This window comes from Eublepharis macularius, chromosome 4 (assembly GCF_028583425.1).
Source record: "Eublepharis macularius isolate TG4126 chromosome 4, MPM_Emac_v1.0, whole genome shotgun sequence".
NCBI lineage: Eukaryota > Metazoa > Chordata > Lepidosauria > Squamata > Eublepharidae > Eublepharis > Eublepharis macularius.
This window is the reverse complement of record NC_072793.1, coordinates 7,000,930-7,019,631: the sequence shown is the minus strand read 5'-3', so window position 1 is coordinate 7,019,631 and position 18,702 is coordinate 7,000,930. Positions and strand designations below refer to the sequence as shown.

At 45.3% G+C, this 18,702-nt stretch overlaps 1 protein-coding gene across 6 annotated transcripts in view; it reads right to left on the bottom strand.

Moving 5' to 3' along the window:
- The window catches only part of SCN8A (sodium voltage-gated channel alpha subunit 8), a 134,806-nt gene that overhangs the window by 27,304 nt on the left and 88,800 nt on the right, over window positions 1-18,702 (bottom strand). For all 6 annotated transcript variants that reach the window (XM_054975346.1, XM_054975342.1, XM_054975343.1 and 3 more), the window contains exons 14-19: window positions 18,341-18,514; window positions 16,779-17,135; window positions 13,633-14,103; window positions 6,917-7,034; window positions 6,095-6,249; window positions 4,417-4,590 (exon numbers count right to left, since the gene is read on the bottom strand). In XM_054975346.1, coding sequence (XP_054831321.1) covers window positions 4,417-4,590; window positions 6,095-6,249; window positions 6,917-7,034; window positions 13,633-14,103; window positions 16,779-17,135; window positions 18,341-18,514 — 1,449 coding nt within the window. The remainder of the gene's footprint in view (window positions 1-4,416; window positions 4,591-6,094; window positions 6,250-6,916; window positions 7,035-13,632; window positions 14,104-16,778; window positions 17,136-18,340; window positions 18,515-18,702) is intronic.

Genomic DNA, 18,702 nt, shown 5'->3' with positions numbered 1-18,702 from the left:
GGAGATCAGGGGTTGGGGCCACCAGCCATGTGACCATTTTCAAGAGGTTCTGGAACTCCGTCTCCCCTCGTTCCCCCTGAAAAGAAGTCCTGGTCATATTCATCTTTTTAAGAGATTTAAAAATATAAATGTCCTTTGTATCCTGTGTGCAGTGTGTAAGCCTGGGCCTATTCAGGACAGAATGTGGCATCTGAGGAGCTTCTCTCCCCAAGGTACAGTCAGAGGACTGAGCAAAATAGTGTCCTACCTACACCTTGACTGCGGGGGAGGGGGATTCATGAGAAACCTGTTAACCTCCTCTCAAAGTTAAAAAAAAGAGAAGCCAGCACTTCCTATTCTCTACTTGGCTAGGCTGTCCACAGACTCGTTCTCAGAACACCTGCTTTAAAAAGAGACACAGGACAGGGTGAAGCCCTGCCAATAGCTTGTTTCCCACCTCTTTCCCTTTCCTGCCCAGAGGTGAATCAAGGAGCAACAGACAATCAGGGGGGGCTGCTATGCAAATACAAATGTGATGTCACATGCATGCTAACCTATGCATTTCAGTGGTGCCTTGCTTAGTCTTCTGGGTTGACAAAGTAACTTTGGCCCTGGGAATGTTGTCTTCCCTCTTGACAGCTCTGGAAGTGAATGCCTGAAGCTCTTCATCTCTTCCATGACTTTGGCTGAACATGGGCAGTTCCAGATTTGTTACTCTAAAGAGGAGTACTTGAAGAATACCAATTACAGGTAAGCACAACTGTTTTATATCAGCGTTTTATAATAGAGACGCCATCAGAGATGGCATCTGAAATTCCCCTTCATCACTCAAAATGACTGCAGCCTATGATGTCAAGGCAATCTCGACAATAAAGCAATATCCCCATTTTATGGACTGATGTTTAACAGCAGCAGCAACAGAACTTGGCACTGCACATCTTCAGGCGCTGAAATTAGTATATGATCTTTCAGTGTACCTATGCATTGCATCATTCAGGACTCAAAAAGAAAGTTTTAAAAAATCTGCAAGTTTGATGTCCTTTTTAGATGATACGAGAATTGTTAAGTGCAGCTATGTCAGATATTATACTTCCTCAACACAAAAGCAGACATTTAACACTTATTACTTCTGAAAAAGACCCAAGGGAGGAAGAGGACAAGTTGCACTACATATCTGGCTTCCCTCTAAAATCTGGAAGTTTGGCACGAAACTCAAAAGGCCATTTTCACTGGGGCTACGATTTTCATTCTCAGAAGATAATCTCAGAAAAATGTATAATGGTGGGTATTAGAAGTCAGTTTAGAACAACCATATTTGTTTAAAACAATCAAAACATAACAGAACTGCACTAAACAAACTTCTTATTACTCAGGAAAAAAGACACACAAATATATTTGAGATTTTTGGGAATCAGAAAAAGACTACAGGTCAAAGCTGTCCACAAACCTGAAAACAATCAACATTAATGAGTACTGTTCCCCCAATCAATAACCCAAGTTCAAGTAAGAGTTTTAAAGTTTTTAAAAAACCCCAAAAACCTCCTTGGTTACTGGGACAGAATGACTAGGGAAGGTCTTTTTTTTTTTTTATAAGACCAGTATTACTTGACTGCATTTAAGCCAAATATTTCAAAACATTTAAGCAGCTATCTCTGCTAAATCATCTCATTTCTTTCGCTCCCATACTAGTCTTACCCATAAACTCCATTAGCTATCTAAAATACCACCTCATAAAGAAAGGCAAATATTTTACAAGATGCTTCTGTAATCTCAGTCAGCAGGAGTTCTCAAATATTGTCAGGAGGGCCTCCCCATTAGTATTAAACAGTCTTAGCTTCCCTAAGTGCAAGAAAAAGGCAAAGAGGATTGGGCGACCATGAGAATTCCACCAAAAAGCTCTCCTTGTTGTGAACTATATTTAATAGTAAGCTGGCCGGCCCCTGTGTAGTCGGAGAAAGCAGCAAAGTCCAGTTAACTATGCACAAGGCACAGGCTTTTCTTTCTCAGGGACAGCTCAGGTATGCCACCTTCTAAAGTAACTGAAAGAAAAAAGACCTCTCTTCTGCTCCAAAAAACCCAGCCTGGTGTGGAAGAAATAGGCTCTCTGAGAAACAGTGAGCTGAATCCCGTGATGTGCTTGCACAAAGATTGGAGATCTTCCAACCTCCTCCTCCCGCAGGAGGCATTTCTGAACCTGGAAAAGTTGACTCCCATGACTGCAGGACGCACCCAGAGTATTAGCCACAGTGAGGAAGGGGAAGGGAGTGAAATCTCTCCCTCCTCCTCCTCCTGTCGTCTGTTTGCTAATGGATTGCTGGATCCAACCCAGTACATTTATAGTAGGGTTATAGTAGGATTACTAGCCTCCAGGTGGGACCTGAAGTTCTCCTGGAATTATAACTGATCTCCAAACTGCAGAGATAAAATGGTAACTCCAAAAGCGAAACTCTATGGTATGTTCTATGGGAGCCAGTTTGGTGTAGTGGTTAAGAGTGCGGGATTCTAATATGGAGAGCTGGGTTTGATTCCCCACTCCTCCACTTGAAGCCAGCTGGACTCACGGCTCTCTGGAGCTCTCTCAGCCCCACCCACCTCACAGGGTGTTTTGTTGTGGGGATGATAATGACATACTTTGTAAACCACTCTGAGTGGGCATTAAGTTGTCCTGAAGGGCGGTATATAAATCGTATGTTGTTGTTATCATCATCATCACATCCCTAATGAGCTCCTTATTCTTCCCAAACTCTGTCCTCCCTGGGCACTGTTCCTATATCTCCAGGAATTTTTCAAGTTGGAGTTGGCAAACCTAGTTTAGGGTAGCTGAGAATCAGATAAAGGGAAGAGAAGAGGAGGGCATATTAGCCTTCTCAGGTTGCTAAGGGACTGGAGAATATTGGAGGTGAAGATTTTGAGGGGCAAGATGGGATTTCCAATTTTTTAAATCCTCCTTACCATTCCTTATGAGCTCACAGCTGTAATGTTTGCAAATACTTGCTACTTTACTTATCTTCTAATGAGCATTTGCAAACATAATAGGACAGATAAAAATAACTTGCAATGGAGAGATTGTTTTTGGTGGTATTGGTGGTATTCTTCAGGCAGCCATAAATGTTTACTTATCTCTCATGTGGGACAGGTAAGACAATGAAACGAGAGGAAATATAGTATATGGATGAATAGGTAAGGTAAAGGTAGTCCCCCCTGTGCAAGCACTGGGGACGTCGCATCACGACGTTTTCTTGGAAGACTTTTTGTTACGGGGTGGTTTGACGTTGCCTTCCCCAGTCATCTACACATTACCTCCAGGAAACTGGGTACTCATTTTACCAACCTCGGAAGGATGGAAGGCTGAGTCAACTTTGAGCTGGCTACTAGAACCCGGCTTCCGCCAGGATCGAACTCAGGTCTTGACCAGAGCTTGGGCTGCAGTACTGCAGCTTACCACTCTGTGAGGAGTAACAGGAAGCAAATATTCCCTGTGGCAAGTAACACATGGATGCAGGCATACAGTCGAGCATTTTACAGTGATGGTGGCAGAAGGGGAATGTGAGAACAGGAAAAAACCCATCCAAGGAAACATGTATTCAACTCTTCCTTTAGCAACTAGGGTGGAGATCTATCTTACACTTTGAGAACCCAGGTTTTAGAGCAACTTCAGTACAATGCATTGTCCAATTGTGAAATTAGAGCAACTTCAGTACAATGCATTGTCCAATTGTGAAATTAGATCAAAATCTACTTTTTGATCAAGACTTGACTTCAGCAATCAGGTCAGGGAGCATAACATGAAACGTGACAATATCCTCTGCTAACCAGGCTAATTTTCAATGTTGGGTTTTAGCTTGTTAAAGTGCTCAAATCTGTTGAATTTTACCTTCTACATTTTACTGCTTTTCTGAATAAGACAATATTGTTCATTACAACATTCAACAATGGCTCTCTGTACAAGAATAATGAACTTGTATATTTGGGAACTAGAGCATATAGAGCTGCTTAAAAGGTAAAGGTCGTCCTCTGTGCAAGCACCGAGTCATTACTGACCTATAGGGGAACGTCGCATCACATCATTTTCTTGGCAAACTTTTTGTTACTGGGTGGTTTGCCATGGCCTTCCCCTGTGAGATTTTTTGTTTTGTTTATAATTCTCTCTTTTTTTCCAGTTTCAGTGAATGTTCTCAGACCTCAGGGGAAAGTAGTCCTGAAAGCCCAAGGATGGAAACTCTAGAACCCCTTGATTTTCTACAATATAAATTGCTCGTACAGAGAACATGGAATAATTCTTTGATAACTCCAAGCTTAATCAATACCTGATTTAGAACAGGAACACATATCATCTTGCTAGGACTTTTTCCCATGAAAGCAATGCACTGATAGGTAGAAGCAAAAAGGGCCACCGCCTCCTCAAAAAAGGGAAACAAGGGAAAAAAAAATACGTACTGCTACAATGAGGAAATCCAGCCAGCACCAGGCGTTAGTGAAGAACTTCACAAATCCATAGGCGCACCATTTCAACAACATTTCGAGGATAAAAATATAGGTGAAGACTTTGTCGGCATACTCCAATATAGTCCGTATGGTCTTTCTCTGTTCTATATAAATATCTTCAAAAGCCTAAGGAATAATAAGGTAATGATCATTACTGCGCTTTGTCTACACTTGGCAGTAAATACAAATAAAACCCAAATAAAAAATGGGTTTAAAACTTTGTGGAAGATATAGAGTATTATTATTTAAAAGGATGCTCCTTGGAAGCCAGTTCACACAAGCGTTTATATTGGCTGCCAATATCTCTCATCCCTGGATTACTCATTGGATGAAATGATATTCAGATATTACTGGTAAGGCACAGAAATTGCTTCCATGAACCTGGATTTCATGGCTTTCCGGTAATGTCTATAGAAGGGAACCAGCAGTTTTCCTTTCCTGTCCCTTCTCATAGAGAAGTGAGGTTAGCAGCACTTTTTTTCACGGCATTTTCTGTGATAACCCTCTGGATCAAGCCACTATTTGAAGTAAGGAGTGCTCCCTCTCTGCCTGTTCTTAGTAAGGCTGAAAGACAGCCTTGTTTAAGATAGGCTTTGGTTTAACTTCATTGAGTTTGAATTTGCTGGTTTTAGAAAGGCTATTGTATCTTCTTTATTGGTCGGTTTGCCATTTGTTAACTTTGAGATTCTGATTTTCTTTATATACCATGTAGTGTATTTCATATCTAATTTAAAAAACCCATCTAACAAACAAATAGGTTGGCTGTCTAACAGTCTAACAAACTAAAAGTTACACCCCTCACTCTGCCATGGAAGCTCAGCAGGTGACCTTCGCCCATAACAATCTGTCAGCCTACCCTACCCTCACGAGGTGGTTGTTGTGAGGATCAAGTGGAGGAGGGGGGGAACAATGTGAAAAGCTGTTTTGCATCCCTGCTCAGGGAGAAAAGAAAGATACACATTTTTTTTTTTAAAAGTATCTTTGGATGAAGCAGTCATTAAATAATGAGCATGTTTGTGCAAACAGGGTCTATTAGGAAAGACATTTCATACAAAACTTTTAATGTCTGGTATGATCTTAAAGCACCAAAGAAATCCACGAGATTATCTGTTTTATAGATAATCTTTTCTTGAGGATGTCAGGAGGCTGTGACAGAGACACTGAGACACTTCAGGTGCACGACCCAGTGAAGAACAAAACCTGGCACCGGAAAGTGATGCCATTACCATTACCCATACCAGGAATAAACATCTGCTCAACCGCTGTCCACCTGTTTGATGCTGCAGCCATGGCTCCTGTCACTCTCCTCATGACATCCTCCAGCAAAGCACCGACAGTACCAGTAAAGGCGCTACATCCCCTTCCTCCTTTTGTGGTGGTAGTTCAAGTCCCCCTAGTGACCAACCATATGAGCGGCTGCTGGTCAATACTGAAAAATCATTACTAGAACTGACTTGCTTGACTCTGCTTCCATTTCCTATATTGGAACAATAACACCCAGAAGGGAGGCTGTGGACTTTCCAAGGGATCCAGACTCACTTGCCAATGGGAGGCTACCAATAATGGAGGAAAGTCCCACCCTCACCATGTCCTTCCAAACAAGATCCAAGAAAAATGTAACGTTGCTCACCAGAGCTCCACTGCTTAGCAAGATCATGAAGATAATGAATGTCTCAAACCAGTTATGTTCCACAATTAGAAAGCAAGTTTTTCTTAAATTCCACCAAGACTTTCCTCTTCCCTCTTCAATGTTGACTTGGCAGCACTTAAACCGTTCAAAACAGCCTGCAAACACAAGTTAACATAACCTTTTTTGAGACTGGAAACAGTTTTGGCTATAGAGAAAAATAATAACTTGTTACAAAACTTTAAATTCCAAAACATCACAGAAAAGCATCATTGTGCTAAAAATGGTTTTCAGTTGTGTGACTGTCTACTGGAGGTAAACAAAGAAATCTGGTGGCACATTAAGGTTAAACATAGTCATAGTAGCACGAGTAGGCTGCAAAGTTAGGCCTCTTGGGTGGGTTGTAGAGCCTTAACTCTGTCTACACACGAGCCCCTAACGGCCCACCATTTCCTGCTGCTTTTTGGAGAAGCCTCCAGGCATAGAGAGCAAGAGAAGAATACTTCCAGCCTCTCTCTGCACATAAGCTGAAAGGACAGCGAGGCAAAGTGGAGGTGAAGACTCCTTTTCAACACAGGCAAGTCCTGAAGTAATCCTGGTGAAAGCTCTCCCCCTTGCCTCCTCTCTTTTCCTCTAGTTAGGTCGTCATAATCCTAGCTTTTCCTTTTCCTGTCACATGACTCTGTAACACAACTTCCAGTCATGATCTTGCAGTTCGGTGAGCACCATGCTGTCCCCGAGGGTTAAAGTTGGGTCCGTGCTGCCCTAAGTTAACTTTAGAGCCTAACCTTGATGCTCTCTTCCACCCTCTATGATCAAGATTACCTTCTGTGAAGCATGCATCGGGGTCTAGATATTCTTCTGGGGCTTCGACGGGAACTTCTTCTGCCTCTGGCTTTATATCAATGGTGCTGCCCTCGGATGAGCTGGTGTCATCCAGTTTCTTAAACAATAAAGACCGCCAGTCACAAACAGAGATATTATATACCAAGTGAAATGAAATGAGTTTTTGAACAACTTCCTAACAAAGAAAAAACCCTTTCCTCCAAATTGTATCATTTGAACAAGGCTTTAAAAAAACTATCAAGGAAATGAAATCATATTTTGTTTTTCCCCTTATAAATGTGGAGAAACATCTGTGAACAAATAGCAGCATTGTGTCAAATATGTGTGACTTAACAAGGCTGTAATAAGAATTCTAAAGCTTTCCACAATCATACCCCCTGATTTATTGCAAGTACTTTGGCCGCAAGAAGCATAGCAAGGCTCTGCATGAGTCAATAACTGTTTCTATAAACAAGCATGATAAAGTTAAAAGATACAAGAGTTGCGGTGAGGGATATCTTCACTTTTCAGCACTAGGTTAGACCCCACCCGTATTTTGCTGATTCCCTGCTCCTACAGCAGACTTCCAGCTTCCCCCAAGCTCTCCTGGACCAGCATTCCCCCAGGACTTAACATTCCAGTCGGCAGGAGGGAAGAGGGGAAGTCACGCTTTTCCAGACTGGAATAATTCTGTCCATGGAGATTTTAGCAGGGATCCAGGCCTGTGTGATTATTCTACAGAGGCACCCATGTATCTGGTCAGCTCATGACCAAGCTAGATAAGATGCCCAAAAGACTTGTGAATGGATCTTCCTAGTGTTTTAAAAAAGAAATAGTAGCCTCACAGACCTGAACTAGCAGAGAGATTGAACCTTCCCTCATCTATGGTTTCTCTGACTGAAACCAGTCCTCACGGGGATTTCTTTAGCTCCATAGCCTGCCTTTCCCCCCTTTCAGGTCTAATAACATGTGTGTGTGTGGGGGACGACGACGCAGGGGCAGCTAGTAACCAATGTGGCTGGTGAAGCAAACCATCAATGGTAAGTGGAGTCATCTAATTTTTATTTTGCCCCCTCCTCCTCCCTTGCAAGGATACAAGAATACATTTAAGTTCTGAAGTACAATTCCTACCTGGTCTCTACGCAACCCTAATGCAACCTCTCCTTTTGATATTACGCTTGCAATAACGGTAGGGACACCCCATGCAGGTGAGAAATCCATGTGCCCCCTACCCCAAAACCCACTACAGAAGACACTAATCAGAAGAGAGTGGTTCTTGACATAAAGAGGGCTACGAGCATGGCAGGTCTCATTGATTCAGGACTCCTCAAAACCCTAACTCGAGACCCCCGAGATCACACACACAACTCAAAGGCATTCCCCTCACCGCTGGGTAATTAACTACATGCAACCAGCCCAAATCAGAGTGAGACTTGTTGGTCCTAGAAAAAGAGTTCCATGAGCCTCAGCACCTTTGTTTTTGAGGGAGCAACACCTTTCAGAAGCTCTGGTAATAAAATGACTGACAACACAGGCAGAGTGCCTTTAATTTTCCACTAATCCTACACGTTTTGCATCAGAAGTAAGTTCTATTGGACTCAGCAGAATTCACTCTCAAGCAAGTATGTATAAGATTGCAGATTGAAGGTTTGCTTTTCTGTAGGCAAGGAAATTTATATGCGGGGCGGGGAGAGCTTTCTGTTCAACAACTGAATTGTTGAAGAAGTTACCTTCCATCACTCTTCTCAGAGCCAGAGATAAAGGATGAAAACGGAGAGAGGCAGGGGTTCTGTTTTGGTGGGAAACCTCTCACCTATTGTTCCAGGTCCCCACTGCTGCCTGAATGGTTAGTGGGAACAAAAAAGGAAGAAGGGAATGGTGTCAAACAACACCATAATTTTGTTTCTGATCAAAGACCTGGAAGTGATGTCACAGTTTCACTTCTGGGGGTTTGGTCTGGAAATGATGCTGTGGTGTCATGAGACGCTATTATGCCAGTCTCAGAGCCAAACTACCCGAGATGAATTACATGTGTACAACACGTGAATGCACTTACACGTGTTTCCCCGTTGCTTTCCTGTTCACTTGCACACCGCAGCAACACTGCACTCCATCTGTACTTGATCCCATGCTTGGACTGGCACTTGTTTCTTCCCCATTCCTCCCAGACAAGAGATGGTATCCCATGATGCACCTTCTCTTTGTGCATGCTCAAACCTTCCTCTATAGCTTTTTGGAGAGGGAGACTTGTTTACTCAATTGGACATATCAGAGGAAAAAACACACTGGGTTTCCTGGGTGTGTGTGTACTAAAAATGGGAGTTCCACAGCTCTGCTGGGATCTTGCAGCTTGGCCCACCAGGAATAGAGGAGCATCTTTGCAAAGGGAGGTGGCCGCTCCCTACTTCAGGAGCCGCTGCAGCATTTCTTGCGTCAGCCAAAAGCAACTGTTTCCTGCCTGTTTGTCCCCAGCTATATCCGATCTCCATTATTACCTGCTAGCACCAAAGCCCATTGTGGGAAAAAATACAATGGGCTCTAGAAAGGGGAGGATAGGCAGGCAAGCATTCTCTCCTCTGTCATTGATCCCAGCAGGATGAAGGTAGGGGTGGACGGGCATGGCCACCCCCTCTGCACTTGATCTGGCTGGGTGAAGAAGGGACGGGCATTGTCTCCTACTCTGCACCTGATTCCAGCTGGGTGAAGTGGGCAGGCATTGTCACCTGCTCCTCACCTGATCCTGGCCGGGTGAAGGGAGGCGGGCATTGCAACCAGCTCCGCTAATGATCCTGGCTGCATGAAGGGGGGCAGGCATTTCCTCCTGTTCCCCAGCTGATCCCAACTGGGTGAAGGGGAGTGGCCGTTGCCACCTGCTTCGCTCCTAATACCAGCTGGGTAAAGGCGGGGGGTGAGCACTGCCATCTGCTCCACACCTGATCCCAGCTGGGTGAAGGCAGGGGTGGGCATTGCCAATTTCTCTGCCCTTGATTCCACCTGGGTGACCGCGGGATGTAGGCACTGCCATCTGCTTCACTCCTGATTTCGACCGGGTGAAGGGGGAGTGAGCATTGCCACCTTCTTTGCTCCTGATCTGAGCTGGATGAATGCGGGTGGCTTGCATTGCCACCTACTCCACTCCAGATCCCAGCTGGGTGAAGGGCAGGTGGGCATTGCCACTTGCTCTGCTCCTGATCTCAGCTGGGTAAATGCGGAAGCAGGCATAGCCACCTGCTTTGCTCCTCATCCCAGCTGGGTGAAGGGGGGGGGCAGGCATTGCCCCCTGTTCTGCTTCTGATTTTGGTCAGGTGAAGGAGGAGCGGGCATTGACACCTGCTTTGCTCCTGATCCAAGCTGGGTGAAGAGGGGATGGGCATTTCCACCTGCTCCGCTCCTGATCCCACCTGGGTGAAAGCAGTGGGTGGGCATTGCCACGTGCTCTGCTCCTGATCTTGGACAGGTGAAAGGCAGGAAGGCATTGCCACCTGCTCCACTCCTGATATCAGCTGAGAGAAGGCAGGGGTGGGTGGGCATTACCACCCGCTCCACTCCTGATCCCAGCTGGGTGAAGGTGGGGGGAGAGCATTGCCCCTCTCTACTCCTTATCCCAGCTGGGTGAAGGCAGGGGGAGGGCATTATCTCCTGCTCTGCTCCTGATTCCAGCATGGTGAAGGCGGAGGGTTGGCATTGCTCCATCTCTGCTCCTCATCCCACCTGGGTGAAGGCAGGGGGTGGGCATTACCACCTGCTCTGCTCCTGATTCCAGCATGGTGAAGGTGGAGGGTTGGCATTGCTCCCTCTCTGATCCTGATCCCAGCTGGGTGAAAATGAGGAGCAGGTATTGGCACCTGCTTCACTCTTGATCCCAGCTTGGTGAAGGCGGACAGTGGGCATTGCCACCTGCTTCGCTCCTGATCCCAGCTGCATGAAGGCGGGGAGTGGGTATTGCTACCTCCTCTGCTCCGGATTCCAGCTGAGTGAAGGCAGGGGATGGGCATTGTCACTTGCTATGCTCCTGATCCCTGCTCTGCTCCTGATGCCAGCTGGGTGAAGGTGGAGGGCAGGCATTGCCACCTCCTGCACTCTGGATTCCAGCTGGGTGAAGGCGGGGGATGGACATTGTCACCTGCTCTGCTCCTGATCCAAGCTGGGTGAAGGCGGGGGACAGGCATTGCTACCTGCTCCGCTCCTGATGCCAGCTGGGTAAAGGCAGGGTCGGGTATTGCCACCTTCTCCACGCCTGATTTCAGCCTGGGCTTCCCACCACAGCATGCTCTCTGTAGGTTTGGTTGCCTCATCTGAGCTTCCCTCCACAGCAACATCCTCTGGAGACACACCAGGGTAGGAAGTGAGTTGTCTTGAATACGCTTAGCCTTTTATATATTAGGATAGGAAAAACTAAAAGGGCTATCCTGGGGGATGGGGGTGGCATTTTGGAAAATAAATCCACAACATTTTCAGGGGATCTACTTCTAACTGTCCTCTAAAGACCCCCAAGTTTCAGGGAGATTGGACCTTGGGGAGCCATTTTTTGGCCCTCCAAAAAGGTTCCTCCCCATTTGATTCTATTGTGAGAAAAAAATTGATAGGAACTGGGGAAACTCATAGATCGTGCCTTTCCTGGGGTCAATTCTTCCTGAAACTTCTGGGGTCTTTAGGGGACAGACAGGAATAGCTCCCCTGCAAATGTGGTGGATTCTGGACCTTGGGAAGGTCATTTTAGAGCCCCCTAAAGAAGGTACCATCAGTCACCTCATTTTTTCCTATTGTGAAGAAACACTGACAGGAACTGGAGAAACCCATAGATAATGCCTTTCCCGGGGTCAATTCTCCCTGAAACTTGGGGGGTGGGGTCTTTAAGGGATAGATAGGACTAGTTCCCCTGCAAATTTGGTGGATTTTGCTTGCAAAATGCCACCCTTATCCCCCTAGATAGCTCCCCTAGTTTTCCCCACAGGGAATAATGAAGTTTGAAAGTGGCTGGGGGCACCTTCTTTTGGGGCCCGTAAAATGGCCCCCCAAAGTCCAATCTTCATGAAACTTGAGGAGTCTTTAGAGAACAGCTCTAAGTAGGTTTCCAGCATATTTGGTAAAATCCAGTCCTAAAATGCCCCCCAGACCCCTGGAAAGCCCCATATCACATTTCCCATTGGAAACAAGGGCCAAATTTTACCCAATTTGCTCTGTATTGCCGAGTTGAACTGGAGAATGAGTATCCCCCACCCCGTCCTTTTCAGGTTCATGTATCAGGCATGTTTCTGAAGTTTTGCTCAGATGCTTAATTGTGTTGCCACGATCTTTCTTCCCACCTCCTCCTTATCCCGACTGAAGATGCTGCATGAAGAGGAGGAGGAAGTTAAGAGGGAAGGAGGGTGCAGGAAGGAGGAGTAGGGAGGCGGTGGCATCAACTAGAAAATGAGAGAATTTAAAACTTGCCAGATTAAAAGCAAAACAGTTTGAGTGTAAGCCGGATCTAAGGGCAAAAAGAACGAAGAGGGAAGCAGAAGCTGCTCAAAATTGACGCTATGCAGTGGTGACTTGCTGATTATGAATATGGACACTCACAACCGCAACTACACCAGTTACGTGACATGTGCCCGGACTAGGGCTACAGGACATGTGTCACCAGGGGTAAAATGGACACGGGCAGGTAGGAACAGACATGATTCTAGACACTTGCATGACCTCATGTAATTCGTCTCGTCTAGTTTGGCTCTCAGACTCTCCATTGTTTGCCAGTGACAGGCTAACAACCCTAGCTGAAAAACCATATTTTCTATGTCACACTAAGAAAAAAGTTGCTGCCGCAGCAAGATTTCACTGTGGAACACGTGTTTGGAAAATTCTTTTTCTCTAGGCTTTCCCCTCAAGAGAAAGTACCTGCTTCCTCCTCAAGAAGCAGAGACAAATCTCCTGGCTTCAATAGGCCCATGTAAAAAAAAAAAGAAGCCCACTCCCTGGATTCCTTTTAATGTGCAGGCCTAATTCTGAATAGGGAAGGAAAATGGATACTTCAAAGAGACAGTGCTCCAGTTCACTGGCGCTTTGGTAGTCATACAAGTCTGCATCTGAAGGATGGTTCAGTTTTTGCTTTCCTCCTCCTTTGGAAAGACAAAAGATCGACAGGTTTGGTCAATGGATTCTTATGGCTCCACTAACCAGTCATGGACTCAGAGGAAGCTTTCTGTCCAAAACAAATGCACTAGTGTGGGTGGGCCTATGGCTTAAAGGCAGGAAAAATAGTATCAGTCTTTGTAAGAAGCAGCTTGCCTGCTGAGTTAAATAAAGACAAAATACAGACAGCCTGCCATTTCCTAAGCTGCCTGCTAAAGAGGCAGGAGGGAGGGAAGGGCAGCAGGAGTCGGTGGGGCACCACCCCATTTTCCATCATGGATCAGCCTCTGCTGGTGGGAAGGTTGGTTTCCACTGATTAAACTGCATGTGTGGAAGGGTTAAAACATCCCGTCCCCTCCTGAGCACGGATCTCAATCCTGCTCAAGCCCTGAAGCTATTTTCCTTTCAAAATCGTGTGCGATTCTTTCACACAGTCACATCGAATTTGGTCCTCCTTAGTCTTACAAACTGATGGCCTGGTGTTATAAACAATTAAACAAGCCCACACATAAGCCCGTGTATGCTTCTCTTGTAATGCATATGACTACTCAAAGCCGTGGCGTGAGAACGTGGTTTGTGAGCAAATGCAATACATGGGTGCTTACCTCTTTGCTGCCATCGGGGTCAGTGTCGCTACTGAAATCTTCTGTGTTGAGGTTTTCAAAGTCAGACTCACCCACAGCTATGGGGACTCGCACAGTGAGGTTGGGGTTGTTGATGAAAGACATGTGGTCTTCATCAATGATGTACTTTTCCACACTGCTGCCAATGCCGCTGGTGGTTCCATTGCCGTTTTTCTGGTAATCAATCTCCCGGTTGATGTCAGCCCCAGTGTGGTTGGCAATGCAGTTCATCTTCTTGTCATACAGCTCGTCCAAGGGCTTGACTTCATCGGCCTCCCTCTGCTTGAAGTGGGTTTGCACAAAATCATGCACTTTGATCTTTGCCCAGGCAACGCCCTTCTTGATTCGGATGACAGAGATCTGTAAGTTGTTCATCTCACCATCATCGTCAGTTGCTGCTAGGTTGTCTGCACTAAAAGAGCTCAGCAACAAGGCCAAGAACAGGTTCAGTACCTGAAAGAGGAGGAAAAGCCTCTATGACAATCTTACCAAAAACTTTTGCTCAGAGTATGTTCCCCAGAGCAACCTCATGCGTTAAAAAAGCACAGAGACACTGCATCTCTATTCTCTCCTCCTCAGTAGTGTAGGGGAAACCATCCCCAGAGAATGTCCATTTTGGTTACTGGGGAGAAATGTGAAACCTCCCCACATAGTTGCCGCCTTGTATACCTATCACATTTTTATCTTGGCCTTCCTTCTAACCACTTCAGGGTGGCACACTCTGAATTATTCCTGTCTGCAGTTCTTCCTTTATATGCAGCTGATTATTGGAGGTGCATCTGTGATATGGGGAGGGAAGGCAGCTTGGTAGAGCCTAATTTCACCAAAGCTGGGAAGCTAAGCAGGGTCAGTACTTGGATAGGCAGCCGCCAAGGAAAACTCTGCAGAGGAAGACACTGGCAAACTACCTCTGCTTCTCACTTGCCTTGAAAGCCCCTTCCTGGCGTTGTTGTTAGTCTGTTGCGACTTGATAGCACATCTGTGACATGATAAAGGTCAGTGAATTCTGGTCATCTGGATAAGGGAAACTGCAAGTGTGTGGCCTGGATTCTGATCAGAACTGCATGGGGAGGGGTGGGGGGGGGTGAAGCCATCAAGCTCTGGATGATTTTGCTTACTGAGACCCCCACCCCTTTGCACTACTGAAAGGAAAAAAGATGGAGTTTTTAAAGGACCTGGTCTTCGTCTTTTGTAGAAAGATCAGAGTTTCAGAGAGCAACTAAAAGGATTAGTGTGAGAAAATTAACTTTTTACGGGGAAAAAATCATTCTTTTTTAAAAAATAAAAAGCTTATGCAAAGCTTATGCAAAGCTCGGAGAAAATAATTCCAATGTAAGCAATAGTAAAGGAATTCACCTGCAGAAGCTATCTGATCTGCGCAGTGATTACAGCCAACAAAGTTACACAGGGGGCCAGTGCAGTGCAGTTTAGGGGGCCAGTGCAGTGCAGTGGCTAGAGTGAGGAACTGGGATCCGCAAGACTTCAGGTTTGATTCCTTGCTGTGCCCTAGAAACCTGCTAGGTGACCTTGGGCTAGTCTCCTACTCTCAACTCATCTACCTCACAGGTCCAGAGGAGTTAGCCGTGTTAGTCTGTAGTAGCAAAATGGACTCTTTTTGATTTTGCTACCTCACAGGGTTGTTGTGAAGGAGATGGGAATGATGTCAACAGCTTTGGTCCCCACTGGGGAGAAAGGCGGGGTATAAATGAAATGAAATAAAATAAATAAAACAGAGGCATTTTGCATGAAAAAATGGGACAAACCTATTCTGCTAGGACCACAGCACTTACACTGTTATATTAGGTTGGTAAAAATGTATGTATATCATTCTTTCTTTCTCTCCCGCCCGCCTCTCTGAGATAGCACATGCTAAGTCCCTCGTGAACAAGATGTCCTTAAGTAGGTTTCATGTAGACAGGTGATGTCCAGTTTTACCTTACTCCGTACTCTTTTACCATACACTTGTTCCAGTGCCAGAAATGGGGGATGATTGCTACTGTTAGCATATGTTTCTGCCACGGAGTAGCTTGCAATGCCAGAGCAGAGCTAACGACTCGGAAGCAGGGTGTGTGGCTTAGTATCCTACCACTTGGTTCCCAAGGAAAGCACTTCTGTCTTCAGAAGCCGTGGGCGGGGGGGTGGGGTGGGGAATGCCAATCTCCCTGCTACAAACTACACAGAAGTCTCTGGGAAATAATGAAATAACAACAATAGGAGGAAGCCTCCACTGGAGACTAGATAAATTGACTAGATAAACCTTTTACAAATTTGTGTCTATAAAGTGCAAGCGCTATGAGTGCATGTTACAAATTAAGTGCAAATCTCTATATAGTTTTCAATAACAAAATTCCTACTTTCATTACTTAAAAAAACTTAACAAAATTCACCATCAATAACTAACACACCATATTTAGAAATAACCATATGTTAATCACATACTTTTCAACAAGATTCACCAATCGACTCCTGACAGACCTGATAGAAATTAAGTTTTATAGTCCAGATGAGCAATAAAGTTATGTTTTTCCTTTTCAGGCGTGAAGACATGGCAATAGAGAATCCCACGTAGTGTGCAGACTGAGGTCCAAAAAGCAAGATTGGCCAACAGGCCTGCTAGCCCTACTGCAGACCTCCATTTTGCAACCATGCTGTTCCTGAAAGTCCACTGTCCTCCAGAAATGTAAAGTGTGTGTGTGTGTGTGTGTGTGGCGGGGGGCACTAAACTTCAACAGGAGTGGGAAGCAGGGAAGTCTCACCTCATAAGGTCCAGCCTGCGAGTGGATCTTCTTGGTAGAAGCCGAAAAGGCCTCTGAACACCAGCTGCGGAGTGGGGATTCAGCAAGGGAGGGCTGTTAGCTTTATGCTGGGCTTGTGGGCTTCCTGGAGACACCTAAGCATCTAGGAACTGGATGCTGGACCAGATGGTTCTTACAATCTCAGCTATGATATTGCACTTGTAAAACAGTCATTACATCTCGTTCCAGCTGCTACTTATCTGATGCACAATACTTAGGATTGGGTTTCACAGCCAGCAAAGAACATTAGTTGCAGAATCTGCAACAGAGTGAGTTCTTATTCACTGTACTTCAAGAGAGCCATTAAAATAAACCCCACGGGCATTTACTCACCACCAAATTTCCGATGACCATCACCATCATGAAGACAATAAGGCACATTGCCTGCCCTGCAACTTCCATACAGTCCCACATGGTTTCAATCCATTCTCCACACAGTACCCGGAAGACGATAAGAAAAGAGTGGAAAAAGTCGTTCATGTGCCATCGTGGGAGCTCACAGTCAGGGTTGATCTTGCAGACACACTCTTTGTAGCTTTTGCCAAAAAGCTGCATCCCAACCACAGCAAAGATGAAAACGATGATAGCCAGGACCAAAGTCAGATTACCCAAGGCGCCCACTGAATTACCAATGATTTTGATCAACATGTTCAGAGTTGGCCAGGATTTTGCCAGCTTGAAGACCCTCAACTAGAAGATGATGGTTAAGAGAGACAGAGATAATGTATATTTGATTAAAAAATAAGAGCAGAAGGACACTTCTAAAAAACTTGACTCATTTTTTCAGATATATTAACTGATGACCCACAAACCAAGAACTAAACAGGGGACCTCCATGGGCAGAATTTAGTATCTTCAATAATTTCAAAAGTGTGACCGTGTTAGACTATACTAGAGATGGGCACGAACAGCAATATGAACTAAAAAAAGCCACGAACAGCCCAATCAGCTGTTCACAAACAAGCTGTTTGTGAGGCCCCATTCTAAACGAACAGGAGGCCATTGCAAGCCTTGTTCGTTGCTGTTCCTTGCTGTTTGTCAAGCCAGACAATCTGGCACCTGCAATCAATTCCCTTGGCAACCGGAGGCACGGACTGCCTGAACTCTGCCTGAACTCCTGCTGTTGCCCCGGAAACCCCAATCTAAGCCCAATTTAGCTTGATAGGCAGGTCTTCCTTTCAAGTGTGGAGCTCCAAATTTGTTACAAGGAAGTAAAGAGCAGGGGGGAGGGGGGTAAAGCAGGGGGGAGGGGGGCTCCCAGCTCTGGTTTTGCAGACAGTGAGGGAGAGACCGTTACTGTTGGCATTTTGAGAGAGAAACAGGGAGAGTGCTTTGGGGCTTGAATTTTCTTTGTGTGTGGTGGGATAGGGATCTACCTCTTCAAGTTCCAGGGCTGCTGCCAGGCTCTGGGCCAAGCTATTATTTATTACTGGTACCTTTCCTGCTGCCTGCTCAGGTAAGGTTTCTGGGAGTGGTGCGGTAGGGATCTACCCCTTCAGGTTCCAGGGCTGTTGCCAGGCTCTGGGGCCAAGCTATTATTTATTACTGGTACATTTCCTGCTGCCTGCTCAGGTAGGGTTTCTGGGAGTGGTGTGGTAGGGATCTTGATGGCTGGAGGAGGGCCTGCTGGCCCCCATGAACAACAAACAAGTTCGTGAACAGGTCATGTTCGTCAATGTTCATTGTTCATGGATGGCAATGAACAACCAACACCATGTTCGGGTTTTTTTTCTGTTCGTGCCCATGTCTAGTCTATACCAGCATGATAAAACAATAGTCCAGTAGCACCTTAGACTATCAAAATTTATTCCAACAATGTAATTATTTTCCCAATAAACATATATCAAAGACTTTATAATAGCTGAAAGAAAGGAAACAAAGAAAATTAGCAATACCAATCGGAAAGATCGCAGCACGGAAAGCCCTTCTACATCTGCTAGCATCAGTTCCAGTAAACTCAGAGACACAATAAATCCATCAAAAATGTTCCAACCTTCTTGAAAATAATAGTAGGGGTCCATTGCAATGAGCTTCAGGAACATTTCAGCTGTGAATATTCCAGTGAAAACCTGGGGAGAATAAAGGGAACTGAATGTGCAAATCTCCCCTTTAATTTTGGTGTACAGATTATCATCATCAAAAGAGGAAAAGGGGAAAAAATGGATGGGCCATATTGCATCAGTACTTTAGACAGATAGACAGGATCCTTTTATTAGTGTTTGGTCCATTACACTGACTTAACATTTCACCAAATTCC